Source organism: Daphnia pulicaria, chromosome 3, assembly GCF_021234035.1.
Source record: "Daphnia pulicaria isolate SC F1-1A chromosome 3, SC_F0-13Bv2, whole genome shotgun sequence".
NCBI lineage: Eukaryota > Metazoa > Arthropoda > Branchiopoda > Diplostraca > Daphniidae > Daphnia > Daphnia pulicaria.
In genome coordinates, this window is record NC_060915.1 from 9,075,406 (window position 1) to 9,103,338 (window position 27,933).

The 27,933-nt window shown below is 42.4% G+C and overlaps 1 protein-coding gene and 2 long non-coding RNA genes across 8 annotated transcripts; 1 reads left to right on the plus strand and 2 right to left on the minus strand.

The window, feature by feature from the left end:
- Window positions 1–155: 155 nt before the first annotated feature.
- Window positions 156–23,122, minus strand: LOC124329271. Its single transcript, XR_006916718.1, has 7 exons — window positions 23,037–23,122; window positions 11,812–12,556; window positions 11,364–11,618; window positions 10,834–11,038; window positions 10,570–10,662; window positions 10,153–10,356; window positions 156–908 (listed from the first exon to the last, which is right to left on the minus strand). It is a non-coding gene; the product is annotated as an uncharacterized LOC124329271 (long non-coding RNA).
- On the plus strand, window positions 16,218–27,156 carry LOC124329125 (ataxin-2 homolog). 6 transcript variants are annotated; one of them, XM_046788151.1, is made up of 4 exons: window positions 16,218–16,889; window positions 22,381–22,713; window positions 24,449–24,679; window positions 24,842–27,156. In XM_046788151.1, the coding sequence occupies exons 1-4, from the start codon at window positions 16,875–16,877 to the stop codon at window positions 25,535–25,537; spliced, it is 1,275 nt and encodes a 424-aa protein (XP_046644107.1). In that variant the 5' UTR covers window positions 16,218–16,874; the 3' UTR covers window positions 25,538–27,156. The 6 variants fall into 6 exon arrangements, with proteins under 6 accessions (XP_046644107.1, XP_046644109.1, XP_046644110.1 ...); XM_046788153.1 differs by having other exon boundaries at window positions 16,219–16,889; window positions 24,845–27,156; XM_046788154.1 differs by having other exon boundaries at window positions 16,219–16,889; window positions 24,848–27,156.
- On the minus strand, window positions 23,152–24,442 carry LOC124329284. The gene is made up of 3 exons (XR_006916731.1): window positions 23,760–24,442; window positions 23,495–23,585; window positions 23,152–23,241 (listed from the first exon to the last, which is right to left on the minus strand). It is a non-coding gene; the product is annotated as an uncharacterized LOC124329284 (long non-coding RNA).
- Window positions 27,157–27,933: the final 777 nt, after the last annotated feature.

Here is a 27,933-nt window from a genome sequence, read left to right on the forward strand (position 1 = left end):
AGCCTGTTATACCTATGCGCGCAAGAGTCTAGAGAAAGCTGCCGAGCTGGCGACTCGGCTTCGCATAAGCACACGCACGGCTTTTTACATAATCACGGCGAAAAACATTCTGAAATAATCTCGCATTCATCAAAGACACGATTATATAGAGAGAGAGAGATCGGAGGAGGGGGGAGCTGTGTTTTTCTGAACGCCATAAACTGTCGGAAAGAAAATTGAAGTTTTTGTTTTTATAATGTTTTGAATAGGATCAAATCCCGGAGGCCATCTATCGTGGCGTCAGCCCATGTCTACTTGAAATTGTCATTTTGGCGTCTATCTCGAAAAAAGAAAAAAAAAAAAAAAAACACAGAGTAAAAATGAAAGGCTTTTTATATACTATATTAGAGATTAGACGCGGAGTATATACTAATTAAACCACCACAGGCGCCATGTAATATAGAACTGAACCCTTCAGAGAGAAGGGCCCGAGAGCGTTTTGAAAGTAACAACACATAAAAGCGCTAATGCTGACGCAACTGATTTATCTTTTCGTCCCGGTAGCTATAAAAGCAGTAGGCTATATAGCATTGTGTTGAATGTGCAATAGCGCACGCAGGGCAGCATGGGCGCCTAAATTTATGGATTTGATGCAACAAGGTGTCCGTCCCCTGCTGGCCTCGGAAATCTATACGAGTGAAGGCCGTCGTCGTCATTTGCGCCCGCATAATATTCTCCATTGGGGGAATGTGTCAACTCATTCGTATTCCAATCTGCTGCATCTGGATGGACGAAATTGGTCAGCTCCTTTTAAATTATTTTCTGCACAAAGCTTTTTCGACAGCAACGTCATCCAGCATCGCTACAGCGCATCTGGCTGCCCGTTTAAGGAGCATATTTCAGCGTCTCATCTGCCAAAGTCCATCAACCTTGAGCGAAAAAGAATAATACATTTAGATAGGACAGTCCCATCCACGGAATAGTATAAAACCAGCAGCGGCAAACTGACAAATCACGGTCTATAATTCATCCTCTGCTCATATACGGGTCAGGCGATTTGCTTGCTGGATTATTCACATTTGCTCACGTACGAACCTCGCACTGGTCCACTAACGGCAAGGGCGCGTGAAACGAGGAACGGACTGCGTGCCGAGTTCAAGGACTTTTTTTTTCTTTCTTTCCACCAAACTTTGAAGGCCCCACTGGCCAACTGGCCAGCAACTCTCTCGTTTATGGAGCACAGTATCACCAGGCTCTATAGCAGCTGTGTGTCGATCAGAGATTGTTAAGGCACCACAAAGACCTCGGGACCTCGATGTCCGCAGAGCTATAACCTGGCAGTATATAGGATAGTGTTTTTCTTGTTGCTCTACAACACGAGAAAAAAAAAGGGAAAAGGCGATGTCGAAACCCCCAAAAGAACTGTGTAGATGCCTATCGGGTATCTGGCGTGACGGCGCTACTGTGATTGCTGACCCTGCCCAAAAAGTCAGGAAAAAAATAAAAATAAAAAAATTCAGATTCAATAAAAAGAAAACCAGAAAAACAAATCAACGTCATTGTGGGCGCCAGCACATTGAATCAAGGGAGAATATGAGAGATCAAAAGAAAAGATTATTAGCCTTTTTTTTCCCCATTGCTGCTGCTGCTGCTGCCCTATAGGCTATTATACTCTCTCTCTCTTTTCTTTTTTAGCGAAGGGTGACTAGTAACTGATTATACAACTGGTGCGTGGTGTAAAGCGGAAAATCTGCTTGGGAACGTGATTCCATTCTAGATTGGATTTTTTCGCATTTGAAAATTCGAAAAATGAAGTTGAAAAATTCAACGTGACTTGATTGTTTGATTTCTTTGCAGCCCGTAGATACATGTACCTGTGTGAACGCGGGTTGACTAAAGAATAGGACAATTAGATATACCAGTTCGATTGGATTTGATCGTGTGGGCGGATGTCGACCGCGGCCATTCCAAGGCCAATTGCAGACAATGCACCCACAATTTCGTGTAGCCACTTGAACGATAGTCCAGGGAACATGTCTTTTATCCACATTTTTTTATTATAAAGACACTTTCAAAAAATGACGGCCACCCGCAGTCCAGCTCGGGGATGCACACTACGTAGTGTAGCTGTGTATAGCAGTATAAGCTGACTTGAAAAAGTCCATCACGTCCATACTCGGACCGTATTCCTTTCGGAAAGAATCGCTCGGCTGGAAAAAAGCGAATAACATTCGGAGAACTGGGAATCAGAGCACAATATCTCGGGTACGGGCGGAATGCTTTAGACACTAAAATACACTCCTTCTTGTTCTTCTTTTCTTGAGCTTGCAGCTACCGCGAGTGTGACGGTATTCGAAAAATATAACAAAAGGAATTCAATCGAAAGGGACCCAAAAGGAGGACGGCCGCTACTTAATTCTATTGTGCAGAAGGACGTTCTTTCTGAAATCAGGGTCTCTCGTCGTCTCCTAAATGTCCAACTGAAAATGGAATTGCCCATCAAGTCGGTCAGGGAAGGCAGCAGTCTCTCTATAAGCCCACGTCGTCCAAGAAGGAAACCAAAATGAAAAGGTGGCCGTCAACGCACCTGCGTCGAGCTTTCGGATACGAAAGGACACACAGTACTATATACATACAGTAAACATAGAGTGTAGTCTTCTGTACAATGTGACAGCAGACAGCAAACTTCATGAAAAAAGTATAGTGTTATGTCCAGGGACTCAATATGTATATAGAACGGTCCAATACGAGGGGTGGAGTCGCATAGAACAAGGAATATAAACGGCCACCAACTGCATAATCAATGTTAAAAACCTTTTTCAAAAGTACATGCAGGTCAAGTGATGAACAGACAGCAGAAAAAAGTTGGGCTGTGTATAGGGCTTTTATAAACACGCCTACATTAGCTGATGAACAGAGAAGTTGCTGTTTGCCAGTTGCCACGATATTCATCCCGTCTGGTTAAGACTTTAAGACTTTCGACTGTGTCTTAAGCCTCTTGGTAATGACAAGAGTGATGTGTGTAGTATAGAGCTGGAATTCCTAATGCGCCTTCATTCCTTATTAACTAGCAGCGCTCACTGATCCTCTCAGCTCGATCCATTGACTTTTAATCAGGGCCGGAGACGACGAATGCTGCCAGCCGGTCAATCGTTCCTCGGAGGATCGCTACTTATGGTTTGCTTCATCACAGCTGGGCAAAAAGCTGGAAAATAAAAGAGTTTCCGAGAAAAAGGAGACCACGACATTTATTGATTTGTTTCAATCAAGTCTTATACCCAGCACCCATTATTTAACAGCCAGACACCCAAACGAGCGTGAAAGGGGGGAAAATCTGTGTGTGGTTTATGGATAAAAGGGCTCCCGTTTTCACAGGATCGAAAGAGCTCAGGACAATGACGACTCTGTCGCTGGCAAAAGAAGAAGAAAAAAAACGACCTCGCGGCCACCATAAGAGAATTGAGGCCAATAGATGGTTATCCATCTGATTGCGCCAGCGCCATCACCGAGCGACACAATGAATACCAGCTAACACGACAACATGATTGCACTCTTCTTCTCCGTCCGAATTTGGGCGGATGGATATTATATTACGTAAAAGCGGTGACCCTGAACCGAACGCGGAGAGAACGGAATTTTTTCTTGACAAATTAGAGAAAAGCAAATCAGCAAGACAGCGAAAAATTGAATCATTCCTTTTCATCTAAATTATGATCAACTTCCTTCGTTCTTTTTTTTCCCGACTATCAAATGAAATGTTGCGAGCACGATTATGGAGATTTATGAAGGACGAATGCAAATGACCTTTCTCTCTCTCTCTCCCATTTTTGAAAAAAAATAGACAAAATCAACCGAATAGCCTTTTTATGTGCCGCCGTATCTACACACACGCCGGATATTAAAATACCTTAAAAAACGAGTTAAAAATAGGTTCATTAGTTTATTCTTTTTATTCCCCCAAAAATCAATGCAATAATAAACAACAATGGAACGTCTGGTTGATTTTTTGAAAAATTCGGGGTGGATGCCAATAAAAGCCAACCACATTTCCAACCACACTGATTTGTATATGGTTAATGACGTCACGCAACCAGCGGATTCACTCTTTTTTCCCGTTTTGGCGGCCACCAATAGAGGCGATTGCGGATTTTCCCATTTCTCTCTGTCTGTAAGCTCGGCGCGTTTCTAATCGGCGACGTCCTCCCGCGTTATTCCCCTTAATCGGTCCCTTACGCACAACGGCGTGATCATCACCATCGCAAGTCTCAAGGCTGAGGCGGATGATACGTACGCATTCTTTCCGATCCGTCTCTGTCCGCTCGTCTGAAGGCCGGCCAAATAATAATAGGAAAAAACGAAGCTCCCAAACACGACATTGAAGCCCCTTTCAACACGCTGAGCTTCTCATCGCATATATAAAGGAATATGGATATAGTTTGGCAAATAAAATTTTAAATAAAAATTTAATGTCGAATGACAATAGATATTAAAGGATCATCTTGACAATAAAATCTACAAGGTGAGAGGGCTAGTCTAGCGATGCGAAAAGAGCTTCTTAAGACGTTGAATAAATATTGAAAAATCTTGGATGCTGTTAGTATAGGCTGTCCTTTTTTTTTTTTAGCACCGGGCCTTTTAGGTTCACATCTCCTTTAAACGTGAAAATTTCCTCGGCGTTCAAGGTGTGTTGGTTTATTCCCGAATTTTTGGCGGTCGCAAAGGCGATTGGGAATCACCGGGAGGCATTTGTGTGTTTCTCTCCCGGTTGTTGACAAGAGTGACTGTGAAAAAATAATCGAGAGAGAGACCCAGAAAAAATGACGCGACCAAAAACAAAACACACAGCAACGCAGAGAGCGGAGGAGAGATCGAGTGGGATGAAATGCCAAACGTGTTTCTCTCTCTCTCTCTCTCTCTCTCTCTCTCCACGGTTGGCGGAGCGTCGCGACCTTCCCGTCCGCCAAAAAAATAAAAACAAAAATGTCTTTCTCCTTTTTGTTCTTTGAATTCATTCCCTTCCATCAGCGGTGACCCGAAAACAACCAAACAAAAACAAAAAACTGGCTCCCGTTTTCCCATCGAATGATGGACGACCGTTTGATCTCTACTAGGCACAAACGAGCTAAATAACCTAAATAATTTTGATTGTCAAATAGAGAAAAAGAGAAAAATGTCGTCGTCGTCGTCGTCGTCGCAAAAGGGGCGAACAAAAAGGAGAACGGAAAGGTATGAGGACACATCACGGAAAGAGATAACAAGTGGACCTGTTGTAGAACGAAACAACATTCGGTAGCTGCTGCTGCTCCTGCTGCTGCTGGGATTTTGGCACGAATTTCCCTCAACCGAATGTCCGCCCTCTTTTTTGTTCTGCTGGAACTCTCTGGCGAGTGCGTTCCGTTTTACTTCATCACGGATCTCTTTTCTCTTTGACGTAATGGAAATCAGCGAGAAAACAAAAAACGAGTTGATGGCGAGGTCGTTCGAACTAAAAGGGAAAAGCGGATCGAGCCAACGGGGATCGAGCAGCCACGACAACAAAAACAACAACAATAACAACAACGTGTGTTGGATAGTATATAGACGAACGACCGGTCATCACACACACACATGTACACGCTGGGCTGGCCCGCGTGTTCTTTCGTTTCTTTTGAACCAAAGAGAAAAGAGTCGAGGAGCCAAGGACGTATGAAAATGCAGACCCATCCATCCATCCGCACGCCCATCCGCACGCCCGTCCACACGCAAAAGGAGGCGCTCGTCATCATCCATCGCCACACGAACGAAACAAGCCAAAAAAAGAAGCGCGTGTGCATCCCATGTTGTTGTTGTTGTTGTTTTGTTTCTTATTGAAGTCAGCCCGGGCGAAATAATTTATCAACTCCTCCGAGACGGTGTGAGCGATGGCCCGCCATTACGCAATCAACATCTCTCTCTCTGTTTTGTCCTGCCAATATAATTACAGGTGTTTTTCTCGTGCAACTTGTCGGCTCCTTAAGGTGTTGGCCTGTCTCGTTGTACAGACAAACTTTGTGTCACCTGGTCGCTCTACTGCGTGACGTGATGGCCGGCAGGATAAATTCGAGTTGCGACACTGCGCTCACGGGCATCACGCGTGCCACATCGCGCCACAAATGTCCAAAAAACGAACTCTAAACGAGTTAAGTAAGTTTAGAAAATTGACAGGATTATGTGTGTCCGCCCCTCACTGTTTTTGGTGGCTGCATCCGCGACACGGATCAATAGCGCTGGGCTATGCGTAAATCATATACGTAGTGTACACTTTCTGATGTCGATCTTTTCTCTTTTTTTGTTTCTTATAATAAATAATAACGACTATATAAGAACCGATCCGGTTACGGGGTACACGTTCAGTTAGAGAGGCTCACGGCCATCGATTTCAATCGCCGTTTCACCAAGTGAAGCGGAAAATAAAAATGTTGTCCGAGAAAAATGAAATCAATTGACCAACAACGAGCAACAAAAAGTTTCTTTTACTGCACGTTATAATTTAGTGTGATTAAAGGTGAAGGCTAAATCGGTTTCGTGTGACCGGGGCGCCAGTCAAAAGTGAACATATCCAGCGGGAATTTTTCCCACCGCGTCATAAGACAAAAACCCCAAAAAAAGTTATTACGAAATTATCATCCGGGGATTTTTTTCTCAACCAATTTTTTGGCAAAAAAGTTAAAATTTAAAAACTTTGGCCAAAAAAGAAAAAGAAAGTGTGGCCATCACCACGCCCCCTTTTTCTTTCTTAACACTGATTAGCATTGAGCAAAAGTTCTTTTCACGACGCAACGGCCATTTCGGCACACACCCAAACAACAAACGGGGCGCCGCATGTGCTAGAGGAGATGGAGCTCAAAGATTTTGTGCTGCATTTTGTTTTTTGTTTCTTTATTTTTGGCAAGCGTCCGGGGCCGAGAACTGCGTCTCGGGTCACCGCCTTCGTCGGGTCGATTTTTAGATTTATCGAATTGCGCAAAAGCGCTCGGTAAAAGTTTTTCCACTTTTTTCGCTGGTTGTGTTTTTCTTATTTTCTGGTTTATTTTCTACGATTCGACCCACTTTTTCTACGAGCTGGATGGTATGTTTGGCTCGCGCTCGCCATCCCAGTGGTGTATCACACCGGCACGAACGATCACGGTATAGTCTGCTGCTCGGTCCCATCAGAGCGTGACCATTTTGGCGGAGCGATGGCAAAAGAAAAAACAAACGGGACCGGTCGCCCCGACGGAGCCGAAAGATGGCACACTCTGATAGCCATGCCATCCATCCAGTTAAAAGAGAGACGACCCGTCGAGTTGTATATATTTATACCACGTGAAACGAGTCATCCCAGCAGCCGCTTTTCTCTTGTTCTGCTCAGCTCCATTGGCCATCCATATAGACGCAGTCACTTTTCCTCTCGAACGCGGGACACACAAGCAAAGTATAGAAGGAGAAAGAGAAAAAAGGAAATCGTGAGCTGGAATAATGCGCAGGGGAATAATTCAAGACTACGGGGCCAGGGTCGGTCGTTGCGAAACGGACGTCATTCGATCCAATCGCGAAAATGTCTATAAAAATAAGAAGGGCCAGGAGTTGAGATTCTTTCTCTCTTCTCTCTCGTCGCTCTCACGTTAGTCACCAAACGAGTGGCTGTGTGGCGCCGCAGCCAACAGCCCGCCCGCTAGAATGTTAATGGCCGCGACCGAAAGCCCCTTCAATCACCCCCCCAAAAAAAAACGAAAAATGCCATCAGACTTATTCTCAGCTTATATATATATACGTGGGGGCCTGGTACATAGGCGAAATCGCGTGACCCGCTTCTCCTGTCAGCGCAGTTTCCCATCGTCCGTCTTTTTCGTGGAGAACAACAACCCAAAAAAAAAAAAGATGGGAGCCGGGCGACGGGCCATCATCATGCAGCGCGACGCGAATCAAAAATTCGAGTGAAACAAAAGAGGCGGTCATCATTAAAAGCATTTGAGAATGACGTCGACGTCAAAACTGACTTTCATTACCGGTTTCCTTTGAAAAATGAATTGAACATTTTTGTTTTTTGTGAAAAGATTTTTATTTTTAAACAACGACGACGACGAGCGAACGGTGTCGCATAGACAATGAAATCAACCAAAGGCGTTTGTATGTGTGTGTGTGTTGTTTTGGTGTTGATTAAATTTCGTCTATTTCTGGTTCGGCCCGAAAATGACATTACAGAAATTGACGATGCGCCGCATGACGTCCGCTCATTCCGCCAAATTCTTTTTCTCATCTCCCCACCAAAAATAAAAATTCAACTCATTTGGGTACGTACAACGCCTGGTGGAGAAATCACGCCGGTGCGTTATGCAACTCACGTGACTAGGAAAAATATAAACACGCGGTGTTCTTGATTACAGGAATTTAAGAAACCAAAACGAAAGATCCCCCCCCCCCCCCAAAAAAAAAAAAAAAAAAAAATTTTCGACACATTTGTTTGGTTGTTTTTTTCTCTCTATAGCCAAACGAAAATTTTTGAATACATTTGAATATCGTCAAAAGTACAGCGTGTGGACAGCACAACACAAACAAACTCTGTGCGCGCAAAAAAAAATTCAATTAAAAATGAAAAACGATGAAACTACAAATAAAAGGAGAAGTTGTTATTTTGTTTTTTTGTTTTTAAACAAAAACAAACGCGTACGTAGTTATGTGCTCTCAAATATTAGAACCACGAAATATTTATATTCGAGCCGGGAGGCGAAATGAAAACGTGTAGGCAAAAATTCGAGAGACGGAGAGTTGTTATGAAAAGAAGAAGAAGAAGAAGAAGAAGAAGAAGAAGAAATAAAGTGAAAGGTGTATACGGCGGCGCCGGAGTTATTGCGATGGACGGGCCAAAAAATGACGGGCCAATGTCGAAGGTTGCACTCACGTTGGATTATTTTATTCTTCTTTTTTGGGTTTTTTTTTTTTTTTTTTTGAAACGGCGGTGATGAGCCCCGTGCGAAAAACGCATTGGCCAACCCGATGCTGCTGGCGCGGGTCTTTCGTGATTCACGCGGGAGGAGGTTTTTATTCCTCCTCTCATCAAAGATGTTATTCGCGTTCAAATTGATGGGAAGCTTTTTTTTTCTGCGGAGGTGGTGGGACGATGATGATACAACAAAAGAAAAATCCCCGAACGAACGGGAGAAAAGAGAGAGATGTGCGAAATCAACAACAACACGTCGAATGTATCACAGTCGGTACAACTACTTTTTTTTCTTCGTTTCTTTATGTACATACTAAAGGGTATTGCATCTAACGACGTATGTAGATAGCGTGCGACCTGGATAGTCAAAATAATCAGCCTTGCGCGGCCTTGCGTATTTACCGAGAACCTTGCGCCATTAGACGGTCATAACAGACGTGTGTTTATGCCAAAAGACATTGTATATTAGCGTCTGCACTAGAAAATAGACGCACGCCGGCAAAAGGTGGAACTTGTTTAATAGCTGTAATATAAAAGTAAAATACACACACAGACAGACATAACATCGCGTTATTGTGTGCGCATTATACTGGTACCGGCGAACTGTAAAACAGGCCTTTTGGTTTGAGCGTTTTCCATTGAACTTTGATTTCGGGTCGTGCCAGTGAAATAACGCGCAACATAGAAAGGTGAACGAAAGTGATTAAGAACCGGCTCTGCATATCCACCCATCCCTTTTATTATTAGATTGTCAATTTCACCAAGAGCCGCGCGGGGTCGATTCGCTTGGCTGCCGATTGATAATGCCAATCATTCGTCTCTTTTTTTTCTATGAATAATCCCAGTGATTATTACTTCTTTAAACAAACGTCTTTCCTTCACAAAACGATTACACAACCAGGAGGTGCCGGTGGGGCGGCAGGTCCCTCTTGGCCATAACATTTACTAGACTTTGCACTTGGAAGTGTTTCAAGTTAAAAAAATTTTAAGAATTTGATTGTTGAGCCACAGACAAAGTAGTGGGGTACATAACAAAATAAGCCTGATCTGCAGTCGTTCTATAAATGAGTTACTGAATGAGCCCTTAGAACTGAGTCAACAAAAACGGCAATTTAGAACAAACAGTTCCTGTCAACGGTATAGCTCGGGAATAATCGTATTCCGTAACTATCTAACGATTTACAATCAACACCACAAATAGTCAAAAAGGAAGAATAGATTTACATTTTTCCTACCTTTATGCCTGGGAAATACAGGCAGGCATCCACAAGTGTTCCATCCACTGAAGAGTTGAATACACCAGGCGGCCAGGGCGTCCTAGTATGAATACCCCCCACACTCACATGGGTGTACACGAGAACATTTAAAGAAAGAGGAAGAAGAGATAGATAACGCGACCGGCATTGGTGGTTTCTTCAATCAAACGGGATGCTGATTATCTAAATAAAAATAAAAAAATGGGTTATACGAAAAAATGTTTACAGAAACATCAAGAAAGGGAAAGTTGAAAATGAGACAGAGGGTAAACCCTGTGAATATTACAGGAGAATTTAAGATTTCAATGTAATACATGCTGCATTGATGAAGGTTCATGCATCATTAAAATATCTAGCAGGTCACAGGAATAAAAGTAATAACGAAATTAACCTTACCCAAGCGATGATACAGAGATTGTTGCTGATGACAGCATGATACGACAGCACTTGCATATCTTCTTGTTATGATGGCTGGTTCAGGTCTCAAATCTGCACAAAGGAAAAGATTGTAACACAGTGCAAGCATACTTCCATGCATAGACAGGTGGCTTACATGATCAATGCTTGTCAGCAACTAACAACATTTCAGTTTTGGAACAGGTTTCTTTTCTATTTATAAGCTACCATATTCATTCCATTTGTATTCTTTGTTTTATTTACCTGAAATACAGCATGGAGTGTATATTGACTATTGAGCGATTCCATAAAGAGATGCGACCAGAGTTGACATGACAACCACATATTAGTAATTTTATTTTCTCGGCTGTTTTTCGTGCACCCGTTTTCTTTAAATAACTTCTTCATTTTCGAAACCAGCATTTTACATAAATTCGAAAGCAGACGACACTTTTGACTTTTCTTCATGCTAGCTTTAAGAAATCGATACAAAACCATTAAAAATCGACCCCTAAAATATTCTTAATCCAAATTGCTAAAGCGGTTTTCTCACTCGGGTTCGACATCCGCTGAACGGATCGGGATTATTCAAGATCTCACGCAGATACTTTAAGACCGGAATCGCCACAATGATCTTGCAAAGTCGTTAAAGAATGTCGCATAAAATCAAAGTTACATTACAACTGACTTTCAAAAGGAAATGAGAATTTGATTTGACTTGGTCTAATGATTCACGTAAATGGTTGTGTCCGTGATTACCATCTTTCGCCTTCCTACATTACGTCGATCTATACCTGGATGGGAAAATGTCTTGGGGGTCGTGGTATAGGCTAACCAATGGGGGGGACCTAATCATCGGAGTGTCTGACGTCAGAAGATAGGCAGCGCCGGCAGTAAATCAGTCGGTGGGCATAAGAGGAGACGTCACTTATTTGTTGGGATGTTTCTTTATTTTTTCTTTTACGTCCACATCCAAAGCCAACAAGAATAAATCCAGCACAGTATCCGCCTCGAAGACTTTGAGAGAGATCCGGCTTAAGAGGATGGGCCTATGGCAACCAAGAATTTTAGGCTTTTGACTTTTAGGTTTTATTGTCATCGTTTCCATGGGAGATGGGACTATTTATTTTGAGACCGGGCCGTAACGACAAACAACCTTGGTCACGTGATTTTGTTTATCTTTATTCTTGAATTTTGTTTTTTATTTTTAAAGCGGAGAAAAAGAAGAAGAAGAAAATAAACTTTTTAGCCGATGGGGGGCAAGGTTAATGGCGCTCTTCTTCCAGGACGTGCAGAGAATTTTATTGTTGTCTCTTCTCTCTTCCAGCAAAAGTCGTCGTGTGGATTTGAGTCTTCCGTTGTTGCACTGCGGAGGCCGGACGCCCGGCCGCTGGCCATCAGATGAATTTCAGTTCATCGGGTCCTTCAATTCCACCTCCCGCCAAGGGCCTCACGAACTTCTAACTCTTGATTGCACTTCATTTGTAATCCCTAAAGAAGTAAAGAAAAATCTGGTAGAATCTTCAGAACATCAGAGTAGAGACTCTGCGTTTATTTCCCACAGTTCCCTTATGGTGAAATTACACACGCATTACATTACTCCTCTTTTATTGGGGAGATGGAAGAAAGAAGAAGGAAGGTCCTTTTTTATTGCATCGTTTTTAATTCACTCCTTGATGAAGAAAAGAAATAAGGTCTTGCAGCTCCCGACGAACCGGAGGTCACCGGCGTCTTCTTCTTCCTCTGGAGGAGGGGAGATGTTGATGGTCATTTTCTTTCAAACCCAAAAAAAGAAAGAAAAAAGTGAATGTTGGTCAAGGTGGGCGCGTAAGCGTTGCGTCACGGTAGTTTTCGTTCACTTTTTTGGGGGGGTTTTGGGTTTTTTTTTTAATTCACGAAATCTGACGGGCCATCGATCCAGTGGCGGAATAAAACGGGCGTGTTTTGTCCTACTCACGAGCCGAGAGAGAGAGAAAGACACGTGGACCTATCAAAAAAGAAAATAAAGAACTGGGCAATACAAAAAGAGGGGGGCGATTGTCGTCGACGTATTTTAAAAATAAAGAAAACGAAATTAAAGGGAGTCAACCGTATCACGACCAAAGCGGGACCAGTCACGAGACCGTGGGTGACTGTCACTTGTATATATATCAATAAATACGCACGGCACACAATTTCACAACATTTTGATCATAGATATTTCTGCCTGGAAAGACTCGTCCAACTGTCGCAACGACGTGTGTCTAACGTCCCGTAACAATTATTATGAAATGCGTTCAACATCACAAGCGGGGGCCGTAACAGTTTTCCATCCGAGTTCAATTTCACGTGCATAACAGCCGGTGGTGTATTAACCGTGCATCATATGCAATTCTTTTCGATTACATCAAACGAAAATTTTAACTTTCGATTTCTTCTGCCACCCTTATAACGCCGTAACTATAATTCAGGGGTATACAATTATACATGTATATAGTATATGATGAGCTGCGGAGCCGAGGGAAAGTCCCTACGTACTCCGCCCCGCGCACAAAAATTAAAAAAACATTTTTGAAATTGACTACGATGGCGCGGCTATATATGCAGAGCTGCTGCCACTTTGAGTTGTTTACATTCCGGACTCTTTTTTTTTTTTATTTTTTTTTTTTATTTTTTTTTTTTTTCTCCTGGATGAAAAAAAAATGAACATCGTGCGGATGATTGAAAGTCAGAGAGCGACATGACGTGCAAAGTCAATGATATACTGAGAGATTGAGGAAAGGTAAAAACCTTTTTTTCTTTTTATTTTCCCTTCTCGGTCGTGGATGATGGAGAGTTGATGAGCGTGTACAGTAGTAGTGGCTTTATGCGTGCCACGATAGAAAAAAATACATGGCAGCTGCTCCCGCGTGTGCGCTATGTTTGCGTTCTCACGCAGAAAACACCCCCCCCCCCCCAAAAAAAAAAAGAGAATTTGAAATGAGCGCGCGAACTACAACAACCCAAAAAAAGTGACGAGTTTTCTCCTGTCGACAGACAACACAAAAAAAAGTGGCGACAAAATCTTATTATTATCATTAATTCAAACAAAACAAAACAAAACAAAACAAAACAAAATTAGAATGTGAAGGAAAGTTTGCGCGGATGGCACGATATCGCCTCGCTCTATGCACGTCCGGAGTGTAGTTTAACCGAAACACTCTGGAAAAACTCCCGCCAAGTTTGAAAGTTTGGAAAATCAAAATATATTCCGGAGGTCATATAGTTCTTTCTCACCATCAGCGAAGCTTGAGAGACAACTTCAGTTTATCCAGCGGAAAGGGTCCGAGGAGACCACACAACACCAAACGGAGGGAAAAATTTAAAATACGACAAGAAGAAGAATACAAAAAATGTCCCAAAATAGATACACAAAACAATCCGTTACGGATAGGCCGGTTTTATTCTTTCGTATATACAATACGTACGTATGTATATATATAGCGATATGGATGTATATGTATACACAGTTGCACCGGTGGCCTTGCCCCCTCTCTCTCTGTTATAGTCAGTTATCTTTTTCTTTCTATAGGAGAGAAGAGCTGCTGCCCCCCTTATATATTCCCTTGTTCCATGGAAATGTCTAAAAGAAACATGTCCACCACTTTCCTTTTCATTCCAATAGTCCGACACACGTCGACACAATAACAAAAGAAGAAGAAAAAAAGGAAGAAACGGGGGCCTTTCGTCAGGCCGGATCTCTGCTCCTGGTGGGCTGGACGGGGGCTGTGAAGAATCTAACAATGCACAGCTCAGATTCAAAGATAAAAATAAAAATACATCAAATAGACAATGGGTGTAGATTTATAACGACTTACGACGCCATATAATATTGTTATAGACCTTCTACCAGGTTATCCGTCTTATGATTTATTTGATTTATGGGAAAGAGAGAGAGAGAGAAAGAGAGGACAAGAGTTCTTGGAATGAGTGTGTGTGTGCACGGTACGTCACTGTACAATGTGCACCACCTGTACAGTGTACACACCCATCTGTATAACTAGCTGAAATGTATATGCCTACAACCGGATGGATGGATGGATGGATGGATGGATATAGAAGTGACAGAGAAAAAAAAGGGCTTTGGGGCTGATGTCACCTAGCGATGCCCGTTTGTGTGTGTGTGTGTGTACGATTGGAACATTTCTCTGTGCTGTCTATACAGTACGCCTAGTGCTCCTTCCAGGGCTGCATACCTGTCAAGGTACACCCACGATTGATGGGCCATCAGGAGGAGAGCAGAAAGAGACAAAGGGGACAGACACACAAGCCCACGTGATTTTCCCTAATCAGCTTTCCATCAAATCGGCCCTGTTTAGTCGACTTCTCTTGGGGGGGGGGGGGGGGAGATGAAGAATAACGAAATAAAAAGCGAATGGCATAACAAACCAAACCAACACAGGAGCCAAAAACATCAACAACAACAACAAAGACTCTTCAGAGTTGTCGAGAGGAATGTCCAAAAGCGGACGACTAATAAAATAAAAGGGAGAAACCGACCAAATCAAATTTTTAACCCAAAAGAGACAAAGAGAAGAAGCTCAAGAGGCCATCGACCGCTGCCAGAATTTTTGATTTCATTATCGGCCCGTTTCTGTTGTTGTTGTGTCGTCGTCTTCTTAACAACAGGATGAAACGACAACAACAACAACCACTTGAAAACCGGTTACGACGCAGTGTTGTTGAGAGCGCACGAAAGAAAAAGAAAAATCAAAAAGAGACTCTCTGCCCGTCAATTGCTGTGGGTCCTCCAACGGCAAGGCCACGCGTGTTTGCCCCGTTGGTTCAACCTTTTGAACGTCAATTTTTTTCTTCTTCTTCTTCTTCTTTTCTTTTAAAAGATTAAAAAAAAAAGAACCAAGTCGTGTTCTAAAGAAATAAAAACTGTAACAAACCAAAAGAGGAGGAGGAAAAAAATTCAAATCACACACAATGAAAGGGAGGAATAACCTAATAAAGGGCGCAGGATAAGAGCAAACCCAACTTGAATTTTTGTTATTAAAGAACAAAAAGGAGATGTATAATATACAAGACCGTCATTGTTCCCCCCCTTTTTTTTAAATAAAATTCCGGTTATTAAACAAGAAAATAAGAAGAAGGTCTACCAGAAAAAAGCGAGAGTGGATTTTTTGATAATTTATGAAAGGTGGCTGAGCGCTGGGCCAGCAGCAGGTTCAACTACAAAAAAGTACTACAACAACTCTTTGCGCACCCAGTCTCATTGGAAGACCTTCCCAAGGTCGCCCGTTATATTTCCAGTTGCCGAGGAGATAACACACAGCGCCCAGCAGAATTTCCAACGTCAAACTTTCCGTTGAAATCTCCACGAAATAAATAAATACCCAAATGTAGAAATTCAAATTTCCCTCTCTTTGGTTTGTTTTGTTTTTTGTTGTTGTCTGGAACTATTTAATAATCACTATTTTCTTCTTCTTCTTCTTCTTCTGTGCAGATATGTACACCTGCCTTATAGTATACACGCTGAGAGACTGCTGGTTGCCCACCTTCTTCTTCTCCCGCCCCTTTTTTCTTTTCTTGAGCGGAGAGAGACTGTTGACTGCTGCTGTTGGCCAGCACAAGACACAGCACGGCAGCAGCAGCAGCAGCAGCAAGAGCCGAAACGGAGAGTGAAAGTTCACTGACTGAGCTGAGGAAGCCTGGACTTGACTGGCTGGCCGACTGACTGAGCTGGGGGCTCGGGCTGCATATACTCGCAAAGAGAGACACGCTCACCAGCTCACTCGCACGCTTAGACGCGATCGCCACACACACTGTGCTGGCCCGGCCACTATCAGAGCAGCGCCCAGTCTTCTCGACGAACCAACAACCTAACCGTCCGTCCGTCCGTCCGTCTCTCTCCTGTATAAAGTGTCGCCCGTTTATTTTTTAGTTGGAAATTTTTTATTCCGCCCAGCGTCGATCGCCCAGGTGAAGAAATTAAAAAAAAGCAAAGCATTCAAACAAAACAACATCTGTTGCTGCTGCTGTTTGGGTCGTAAAAAGAAAATTTTTATACGAACGGCGGCCAGCGGACACCCGACGCGCTCGGCTGAAAATTGTCCGATTATTTCCATTCGGTGTGACGTGATGTTCTTCAGTGTTACCACGGTGGTTTGATTATCGAAGCGTCGCGTGTTGTTTTGATTATTTCTCTTTTTTGACATTCTCCAAGAAAAAGAGAGAAAGGAAAGAAGAAGAAGAGGAAGAATCACACACTTTGTTCGTTGTTCGCTTGAATTGATTCCTCGCCGGCCCACGTCATTTCAGTTGGTTGAAAAAAGAAGAAGATGGAATCGCTATGGGTAAGTCTACATCATAACCCAAAGATATCCTTATATTAAATAGTATAGTATATAAAATCCCCTCTCGTATACGATACAAGAAAAGGGAGAGGTGAGTTTAAGGGGTAAGATGCTAATTGAATCAAAGCGGAATGATTTGGAGGGGAAGAAAATATTCCAAATGTAAGAAGAGAATCCCTGGGCAGCAGGGAGTCTCATGGTCGCATGAGAAATAGTCGTCTACGTGACTAGGTTTATTTTTCTTTCTAACCCCCCTTCTTTTTCTTGGGGAAATCGACAGGTGGATGATTGGGAGTCAACAGGACAAAGAAGCAATTAGAGGGAGGAAAAATCAAATAAATTCCAACTTCAAAATGGGAAGAAAAAAAGGGAAATTGTATTTTATTTGATATCCATCCCGCGGTCATTGATTCCAACCGGAATTCAACCCACCCTGTTTTGCTTTTTTTTTTTTTGCCTCTCCCCCGCTATAAATAAAATCGTCGGCGTGTATAACTGTATATTACAGGTAACAAAAAACCAAAGCGATCGATTTTTTTTTCTCCATTAGTCTAATTTAAAAGGCAAATGAAATGTTTGAATCGAGAGTGAATTATCATCGATCGTCACGCCACCCACAAAGAAATCAAGAAAGAAAAAAAAACCCTTTTTTTCTTCTTTAGATTTGATTCACTTTGCGGTGGTGGTGGCTTCCGAGAGGAATATCGATAACCTCAACAACAAGGAAAAGGAAAACCAAAGTATACACACACACAGTCGATCAATTTTTTTTTTTTTTTGTTTTCTTTTTCTTCAAGGATATTTGACACACGATCCGGTTCTACGGATGATTGATCCCTAAAGACACACGGCAAAACTCGTCTGTGTACTTCACCTCTTATATAGATTCCCATTCCTTATCATTACACACCGGAGCAATCTCTGGAGACAAACGTACATCTATATCTATTATTATTAGATCGGTAGTACACGATGAGAGAGTGTGTGTGTGACGATTCCTTTCTCTCTCTCTCTCTCTCTCTCTCTGCCAGTCCATTTCCCTTCACGAGAGACTCCGGGAGCGCTGCTGCCGTGTTCTCTTTTTTTATTTTCTCGGTTGCCATCTCGTCCCGACATCTCTCTCTCTCTCTCTCTCTCTCACACATGTGCTATATAATACGATACCAGTATATAGAAGCACTATACCCAGCCGAGCATATAATAATAATAATGTTACATAAGTTTTTATAAATATATACGTGTGTGTGTGTGTGTGTGTGTAGAAAGTGCTGGCGATGTCTCGGGAAAGACGAAAAAGAAAAAAAAACACGGCGCCAAAAAAGAATCGTTCCAAGTTCTTCCTACTCCTCGGAGCCCCTCAAGACAAAAACCAGTTTGTTGTGAACGAAAAAAATTTAGGATAATCTCTCTTCTTTCTTTCTTTCTCTTCTCTTCTTCGTTGGAAATTCGGAAGCGAACGCCAAAGTTGTATAACTGTCCAAGTCCAAGCGTTGCGGCTTTTTTCTTCTTCTTCTTCTTCTTTTCCCATTTAGCCACAGCGGCAACAGCGGCACCCGATGGCGATATTCGTAGAACTAAACGCCGGGACCACCGAAAAACTAAAATTCGCTAATAATCGTGTAGACTTTTTTCTTTCTTTCGGCCGCTTTCCCGACTGGATAAAAGACAACATTTCCATAGGATAACTGTAATCGACTGGCAAACGAGTGTCGTTCTGATTTTTCGCTCATTTCCAACACATGTTTCGCGCCAGTAGAATCTGGGTTCGAAAAACCAAAAATGATTTCTTATTTTCATGGGGAGAGAGATTTGATGGGGCTCTTCTCTGCATATGTAGAACTCTACTAGAGAGAGAGAGAGGAGAAACGACGAGTGGGTTTTTTCCGTTTCTTCTTCTTTATTTTGGCGGTGGAACGAAAGCGCAGCACCTGATTCGTTAACTGGAAAAGGAGAAAGAAACAAGTCGTCGTCGTCGTCTCTCTCTCTCCTCTGTGCTGCCCGGCCCGTTTTGATGGCCCGTTAAAAGAAAAGAAAATAGGAAAATCAACGGGAGAAAAGACACATTTCTTATTAGAGAAAGCACTTAGCTCATAAGTGTCCATCGAGTTCCGAAGCTCAGAAAGAAAAATGTAGTGGCCATCTCTTGACCTAGGCCACAAATTTCAAACGAGAGGTGGGCCCCACATTCATTCTCCAAATTGAATTTTGTGAACCTGTCACTATTGCTTTAACAAGAAAAAAAAAAAAAAAACGAATTTATTTCTCATGTCGTAAGGGAAAAAGTCTCATTAAAGGGAAAAATAAAATTGGTAAAAAAAGAAAAAGTCGAAAGGTCGTTGAATGGGTAAAAGATGTGCGTGGGGTTCTATTTTTTGGGTGGCTATTTTAATGACGTGAGAGAGGCCCCGTTTTTGGCTTGACGGCCTTCACCTGCGCACACCTGCATATTAGCTAGGCAGCTCCTAATGTGCTCAGCGCTGGCGTCTGTATCTATTAGACAGCACCGTCGACCGGAAAATCTATTGCGGCCTTGGCCATAGGCAGAAAACAATTTCAATTTACACAGGGGGGGGGGGGGGAGCAATCTATACACAGCCGTTCGAGTAGTAATTAATAATAAGCCATTAGAAGATACTACCTCCCATTCGTCTTCCAGGTAAAAAAATTAAAAAAAAAAAATGATTTTCCATCGCCTGGAAATTCGAAATGAGCGAAAAAGTCTCGGGCTGTTACAACAATGCTGGTGTTATTACCACCCAAATAGCGCAGCAGCGGGCCATTTGAATGATGATGTACGATTGCGTACAAAATGTAGTACACAGGTGATGGTATATACGCTACTGTACGTAATATATTCGTGGCGGGCTGGCAGGAGCAGCAGCAGCCATAGACTTTCGACAAGAAAGCTAGCGAAACGATGTGAAGAGACTCGATGGCCTGCCGTGTTTGTTTTTTTCTTTTTCTTTTCTAAACTAAGTCAATTTTCTCTCTTTTTTCGACATTATTCTTATTTTCCCTGGTAGTTTATTCTTTTAACACTTGGACCGCACAGTTAAAAAAGAGTCATGGCCGCCCCCCTTTTTTTTTCTTCATCTTTTTGGGTGTACAGTACGTCAGTTTGAATTTTTACGAAGAGAAAACGAGCGTCAGATATTTTACAAGTTTAATTATCCCCAACGAGGGTCTGAAAGAATCAGCCCGAATCGCCAAACGATATCAAAAATGCAGGAACGAATAACGGGAGTCGGTCCCGTCGACCATCGGCCCATTTACGTACACGTCCACCCAAAAAAATCGCCCACCTAGATCCTCTCTCCTCCTGAGCACTTTGAATGTGTTTGTCTCTTCGTCGTCCCCTAGGCGATTTCTTTCGCGGTTGGTACCGGCGAATTTCCCCACCGTCCGCTCCCGATTCAAAAGTCTTTTTTTCTCTTTTTTCTTTTTTGGCGCGACGTGAATTTATTGACGAATTGTGTTTGTCGTCCCCGTTCGCTATAGCACCCAAATGGTAATTGTTGTAGAGCAGCAAAGAAACGCAAAGAAATTTTTGAAACTAAAAATAGTCGTCGCCGTCCTGCCGAAAGGGAAGAACGTCAAAACAAGAAGAAAAACAACCCAAAAACAAGGTGAAAGCGATGGCGGCGTCCGTCGCCAGCGCAGTTGCCGCAGCGAAATAAAACACAATGCAAACACACACACACACACACGTATATATATATACACATACGTATAGACTTATTCGGGGTGAAAGAGAGCTGGCCAAACGGCTGGATTTCTATTGTCACGTTGCCAGCTGGCGCTGAGGCATCGCAAGAGAGCTCAAAAGTAAGCAGCAGAGCAGGCGACCCTTTTACTATCGGACCCGTTGTGTCTCTCTCTCTGCTGCAGCTAGATATATACGTTCCGAGTGCGCAACAAAATCGAACCCCGGCCGGCCCAAAAGGGTGAAAGGCATTGATAATGATTGACGACGTCAAAAAAAAAGAGCCACACGACAGCCGGTTTCCCGTTTGTTTGCTTTTTCAAATCATTTCGAAATATTTGAAACAAACAAAAGTGAGAGGATTTTTTTGATTGTTTTCAAACTTGACAGGGATAGTTGTTCTCGTCCAAACTTTATATATATATTTTTTTTCAATAAAAACAACGAAATCGAGCGTGACGACATCCGCAATTTGTCGTGAATCGACCCCCGAAAGAATAAAATAACGAAATCAATTTTGTTTTTGTTTTTAAATTCCGCGCCACTTTCGATTTATTTTTTCCTCCCTGGGCTTCGCAATAATATTATCCTAACACTATGGCGGTGGTCGAGGAATATTGTCTCAACTCTACACGGAGTCACGTTTCGACATCTCTCCTAGTATAAACCGTTAAGTCGTGCGCTGCTGTCTATAGGTACACATAAAAAAAATAAAAAAAAAAAAGCTTTACTGTAATATACGCCCTTCGGGGCCCGTTTTTGCAAGGCTCTTAAAGTCGCAAGCCATTGGCACGGATATATAAATTTATGTGTGTATACACAATGAGAGAGAGAGAGAGAAAGAAATAAAAATGTGAGAAGGACACGATGAAACTTGTACTGTTTTTTTTTCGGTCGCTTTCGGTTTTTATTTTCAATTTTCTCTTTTTTTTTTTTTTCTTTTTTCCTCTCTCTCTTAGCTCTTTTTACAAATATTGGCCTCTGTTCAAATCGACTCGGTCGGACCTTTAGGGCCCTGTTGTAACCGAGTAAAAATGTTTCGGTGTTTTACCGACAAAAGTTTCCGATTCCCTGGAACTCTGTTAAACAAAACAAAAAAAAAACAAAACAAAAAAAGGCGAATTGATGGTGGTCTTAACCGTAAGCCTGGCAAAAATATAAAAGAGAAAAGAAGAAAAATTTCGAGGGTGGTAGATTTGATGTGAGCTGTACGTAGTGGGGAGCTTTATGAGAGAAATGGTAATGTGCCGTACTGGAAAGGTCCATAAGGTCGCCAGAAGAAAGGAGGTCCTGTCGTTGGCATGATCGATGGTGTTATTCTTATTCACGGACAGTGCTACATGAGGTCCGTATAACCTCCACAATATGTGCAGCAGCACCGTCTCCTCTGTTTCACCTTGGCGCTTTATGGGATGGTTTGTTATTTTGGGTTTTCTCTCGCGGGGGGCTTTGAGATAGTACCTAAATAATGACGGATGGTAATGAAGACGTCTGGCTTCAGTTGCTCCTCTCAAGGGTACGTAGAGGCGCTAGATGGAGAGAGAGATAGTGTCTCCTATATCCAGTTATTTACATATTACACTGTAATAGAGAAAACACACACACCATCAGGCAAGCACAGCATCCATAGAGCTTAGCTACTTGTGAAACACTATCTATCTTTCAGATCCTGTTTGCTGGATGTGTGTGTGTACGTTGTCTAGGTATTACGCCATATGCAAAGCATGGATTCTGTCCTTTTGTCTTTGTCATCAGCTCATTAATCGTAATGTCATTTGACGTTGACAGGGGAGACTCAAATTGATGCTGCCGATCCTGATGATCATCCTATTGGCTGGCGGGAGCTTGGCTCAGTTCAACCGGTTCCCTCAGGTCCAGCAACCGTTCCAGCAACCGTTCCAGCAGCAGCAGCAGCAGCAATTCAGGATACCACGACAGCAGGCGCCTCTCCAGCAACCCAATCAGAATTTTAACAACGTCCAACGGCCTCTAGCGCCTCAGAGACCGTTCCAGCAGGCCAGCAGGCCGTTCCAGGCGATGGCTGACCAAGTCCGGCAGACGAGGCAGCAAACGCTACAAGCCAACGGACAGCAGCCGTTCAGGCAACCAACAGCCCAGCCGGTAAGAAACGAGGAGGTCCCTCTTGGTCATACCATTTTCTTGACTTTGCACTTTGTTTGAAGGGTTTCAAGTTGAAATATTTTCGATACCCACAGACAAAGTTGTGGGGTACAAAACAATACAAGCCTAATCTGCTGTCATTCTGTAAATGAGTTACTGAATGAGCCCTAACTGAGTCAACAAAAACGGCAATTTAGAACAAACAATTCCTGTCAACGGTAGCCTTAAAGTTCGGAAATAATCGTACTCCGTAACTATCTAACGATTTATAATTAACGCCATCAAACACTCAAAAAGAAAGAATAGAGAAGAATGTTTCCTACCTTTAAGCCTGGGAAATCCACAGCCAGGCGTCCACGAGTGCTCCATCCGCAGTTGATTTGAATACACCAGGTGACCAGTCCTTGTGAATATGCCCACACTCACTTAGGTGTACACGAAACAGAGGAGGTTTAAAAAAAGGAGAAGAAGAGATACATAACTCGATCGACATTGGTGGTATCTTCAATCAAACGAGATGCTGTTTATCTAAATAAAAATAAAGAATTTGTTACAAAAAAATATTGACAGTAAGGAAAATATTAATAATATAGTATTGATCAAGTAAGGGAAAGTTGAAAATGAAACACGAGGGTAAACCCTATGGTTAATAAACAGGAGAATTTATCAGGTTTCCATGTAGTATTCTGCATAAGTGCAGTATATTACATGGAATAGAACTCGTGCATTGTTAAACTATTTAGCAGCTCACAGGAATAAAAGTGATAATGAAAAACCTTACCCAAGCCATGATACAGAGATTGTTGCTGATGACAGGATAATACCAGCACTTGCATATCTTCTTGTTATGATGGCTGGCTCATGCCTCAAATCTGCACAAAAGAAAAGGTTAGACAAGCAAGTGCAAACAAACTGCCATTCATTGACCGGTGGCTTACATGATAAATGCTAGTGAGAAACTAACATTTCACAAATTTGAAACAGGTTTAACTCTTTTCTCTTTGAGGTTCCATAATTATTCAATTTGTATTCTTATTTTTATTTACCTGCCAAACAGCATGGAGTTTGCATTGAGTGATTCTATAAAGAAACGCGACCACTGACCAGAGTTGACACGACGAGCACATTTTTGTAATTTTATTTGTACTGCTATTTTTCGTGCAGATACATACGTTTCCAAGAAAGTTATCGTTCAATTTTCTTTGTAATCTTAAAAACTTTGTCTCTTTTTATAAACTTGTAGAAAGCAAAAAGAAAGCAGACGACCCTTTTGACTTTCCTTCGTCGACATTCGACAATGAGTCATCTTTAAGAAATCGATATAAACTATAAACCCTAAAAACTAAATCCAAACAGCAAAAACAATAAAAGTGTTTTTCGCACCCGTGCTCGACATCCGCTGAATGGATCGGGATTATTTCGTCTCAACAAGTTACATCACTGCACCCCCCCCCCCCCCTCCAAATGCGCAGTCAAGATGAAAGTAAAAATTGTAACGATTTCCGCAGATAATTGCTTTTAGACCCTCCTCGTTTGATTGTTTTAAGCCAATCGTTTGGATGAAAATGGAAATATTTTAGAATTTTGATTCATCTCAACTGGACGTTAACTTAGGTTCTTTTTTTATTAAGTACCTGCTGTCGATTTTCCAGCAACGGGACGATTGATTATCCCTCCAATAATTGAAAATTTTTCGTTTTTTTTTGGTTTTCTTTCTTTTGAAAAATAATGGCAGCAGCAAGTAACCCAGCAGCCGTTCCGCCAGCAACAGCCAACTTTCGCCCAGCAATTCAGGCAGCCGTTCCAGCAGGCGACCCAACCGGTCCGTCAACAATTTCCTGTCCAGCAGCCACAGACAGCACGCCCAGCCCCAGTTCAGCAACAACAACAGCCACCGTTTAGGCAACCAGCTCCGAATCAGCAAGGATTCCGCCCACCGAATCAGAGGCCCCAAGCCCAGCCACAAGTATGAAATCATATGTGATTAACTTTTAATACTATCAATCGAGCTCCTTTTTTTGGGAAAATCCGCTCAGACTCGGCTCAAACTTTCTTGATCCACCAATTATTTAAAGATTTCATTGAACATGATTTGAATTAATCCGAATTTAATTGGCGTATTTCCATGCAGCAGCAGCAGCAGCAGCAGACGTTTAGACAACCGCAGCAATTGGCGCAACAACCTGCGCGTCAGCCTCAACAGCTTTTCCAGCAACCGCAAGCCCAGCAGCAACCAAGACCAGTCCAGCAATTCGCGCAGCCTCCGCCAGCAGCTCAGCCCCAGCAGCAAACGTTTGCACCGCAACAGCCACAGCAACAACCACCACCACAACAACAACAACAACAGTTTAATCCGCCAGTGACTCAAGTGCCTCGTCCGGCTCCATTTGTGCCCCAAGAGCCGCAAGTTCCCCGTCCGGTCGTTCCATTTCAAGAGCCTCAACAGTTGCAGAATTTGCAACAACAACAACCTGTACAACAACAACAACAGCCACCAGTTCAACCAGAACAACAGCAGCCACAGCCACAGCCAGAACAACCTACAACTACTACAACTCCGGCGCCGTTCATCACGCCGGTCCCGGTCACACCGCCGACAACGACGCCGCCGCCAATTCCGGTCGCCGCCAGTTCTTCATCCGGAGACCCGTCAGTTCCGGTCTTCCGAGGTGGAATGACGACAACGCGGCAGCCCAGCGGGCCGGTACCTGCTTCGCCGCTGATGGACAACAATGCCGGCGTCAACAACGCCGGAATTCTGCCACTGCAGACGGACACGAACGATCAGAACCTGCTCTTCCCGATATATCCGCCGTTCGCGTAAACACGATCAAGTCTGAGCTATGCAAAAAAAGCAATTCAACGCGTGCCTGTACAAACGAAATTAAAACAAAAAAAGAACACTCTTTCCAGACATTTGTGCGCTGCCTAAATATTTCCGCGTTATCTGCCCATTCTTTCCTTAATTTTATTAATCGAACTGTTTGTGTATTTTTTTTTTATTTTAGTAATTTCTTATTTCGTTTTGTCATAGAAAATTTTGGATAATTTGCATTTTCCCTCTTTATTTTGTTTCTTCTTCTTCTCTTTAAATGACTATTATTTACTCCAGTCCGCATTTATTACAATTACTATGTCTAGAATATAAGATACACACACCCAAACCGGCCGCCGGAACTGCTGGGATTCGGAATTGAACCTGATTGTCACAAATTGATTTGATAAAAATCTTTTGATTCGATTGACATACCCAACAGCGATTTGGGATGGATTTGTAATCGAATCACAAAGATGATGATGTACGAGCTAGGATCGTCTATAGTACGAAGAATAGATTTAAGTTAATTGACCCCGATTTGTGAGGAACCGTACGGCCGGTTTCCGGTTCTGTTCCCAAATATTTTTTTCATGTTATTTTTTCATTAATTCGATTATTATTCGCGACCCAAGCAAAATAACACAAAAAAGTGATTGAAATTTTCAATTTTTTGTTGTAATTGAACATTTTCGCTGTGTACTACAAAATGTCATCTCATTTAAATGGTCTAAACTATTTTTATTTGTGTTCTTCGAGGTCATCATCATCTGCGACATGTGTCGTAATCATTGGCTAAAACAAAGGCGATCGATCGGAATAGTTTTCGAGTTACCTAATTGGACACGTCCAGAAATGGACGTCTCAATTAAAACCCAACCCCGACACCCGTTCTCCTCCCGACATGTACAGACGCTGACACAAGTCCATTGGCGTCCTTTGAGAGTCCATCAAAGGCAGTCGTGTAACACAGTGGATGTTGTCCAAAGGTCACAGAGTCTGCGTGCAGTCAAATAACGTCTACGTCAAAGTGAAGTGATGCGCAAGTGTGGCGATTTATCGCACTGCGGCGGTGCTTTTATATGTCCAACAATTTCGCAACAAAAGAGGTACTTTTCGACCCAGTTTTTTGGCTCCTGTTTCTCCGTCGGTTGCCCCCCCGCAAATCGTGCTGCCGAGCGCAATAAAACGATCGGCAGTAATCGTAAAGAAAAAGAAGAAGAGCATAAACCCCCCGCGAGAGCTCGCAACAACATCTAGCGGGCGACTAATATTATACCGGGACCGATTTAACGGCTACTCTCTTCTTGGAAGGAAGCCTTCGGGAGTGCTGCTGTGTATAACACACAAACAACTCTCTGCCGCTGTTTGGACCTGGATTTTGGATGCCTTTTGGAAACTGTTTCGTTAGTATTTTTTTTATTTTTTTTTATTTTTATTTTGTTTCTTTCCGTTTCCTTCTGGTGCGTCGCTCATTTCTCCGTGACGGAAACACAAAACACATCCGCGGCGTTGCTGCTCAAAGTGCTCAGTGTGCCGGGTGTATAGACGATGGAGGCAAAAAGAATCTTTCAAGTCGTGAAATAAAAACGAACGCTGCTGGCCGGTTTGATGATGAAGAATAGCAACAAAAAAGGAAAATTGAAATGTTTGTTTATTCCCATGACTGCTATTTTGCTACTGCAACATTTCCAACGCTATTACTTGGAATCAACAGCAACCCAAACAAAATATACAGAAACCCGCCCTGGCTTATATTTGATGTTTGTTTTGGCCGAAATTCAGAATTATATACGTATGTACCACATGTACATAAATATAGCCGGGCAGTGCGCGGTATTTGATTGAATTGGTTGGTTTCCTTATTTTAATAATGCGATCATTTTTTTAAAACATTTTGTACCGTATGACGTTATCTTGTGTGTATAGTATATATATACAGTATATTGTATTATCAAATAATATTGTCATTTTCTATTCTTTCATTTTGGATTGAATGATTTTTATTTTGTCCTATATCTTTCCCTCAATCTGTCACGCCTTTCGGGTCAATATACAGAAAACGATACGCATTCTTCTAATTTAGAAAGATTTTATTAAATTTTATTTTTTTTCCAAACAACCATGCAAAACTGGAATACGGTCGATCCAGTTGATTGTGTAGATTTTTCTTTTTCTTCCTTTGGTCAGCCGATCAATCAACCTACTTTCAGATTGAGTCGTCGTCGCGAGGAGATTAAAGAGAAACTTGTTGGACTGTGTTTCGTATTATTAACAAGGAACTACTCAACAAAGGGGAGGTGAGAGAGCCAAATTCGGACACGGCTAATCGAAGAATCAAGTTGGCGCAATCGCAGATGTAAAACATTTCTCTCCTCCATCGCCATCCGCGTGATTATGGAGAG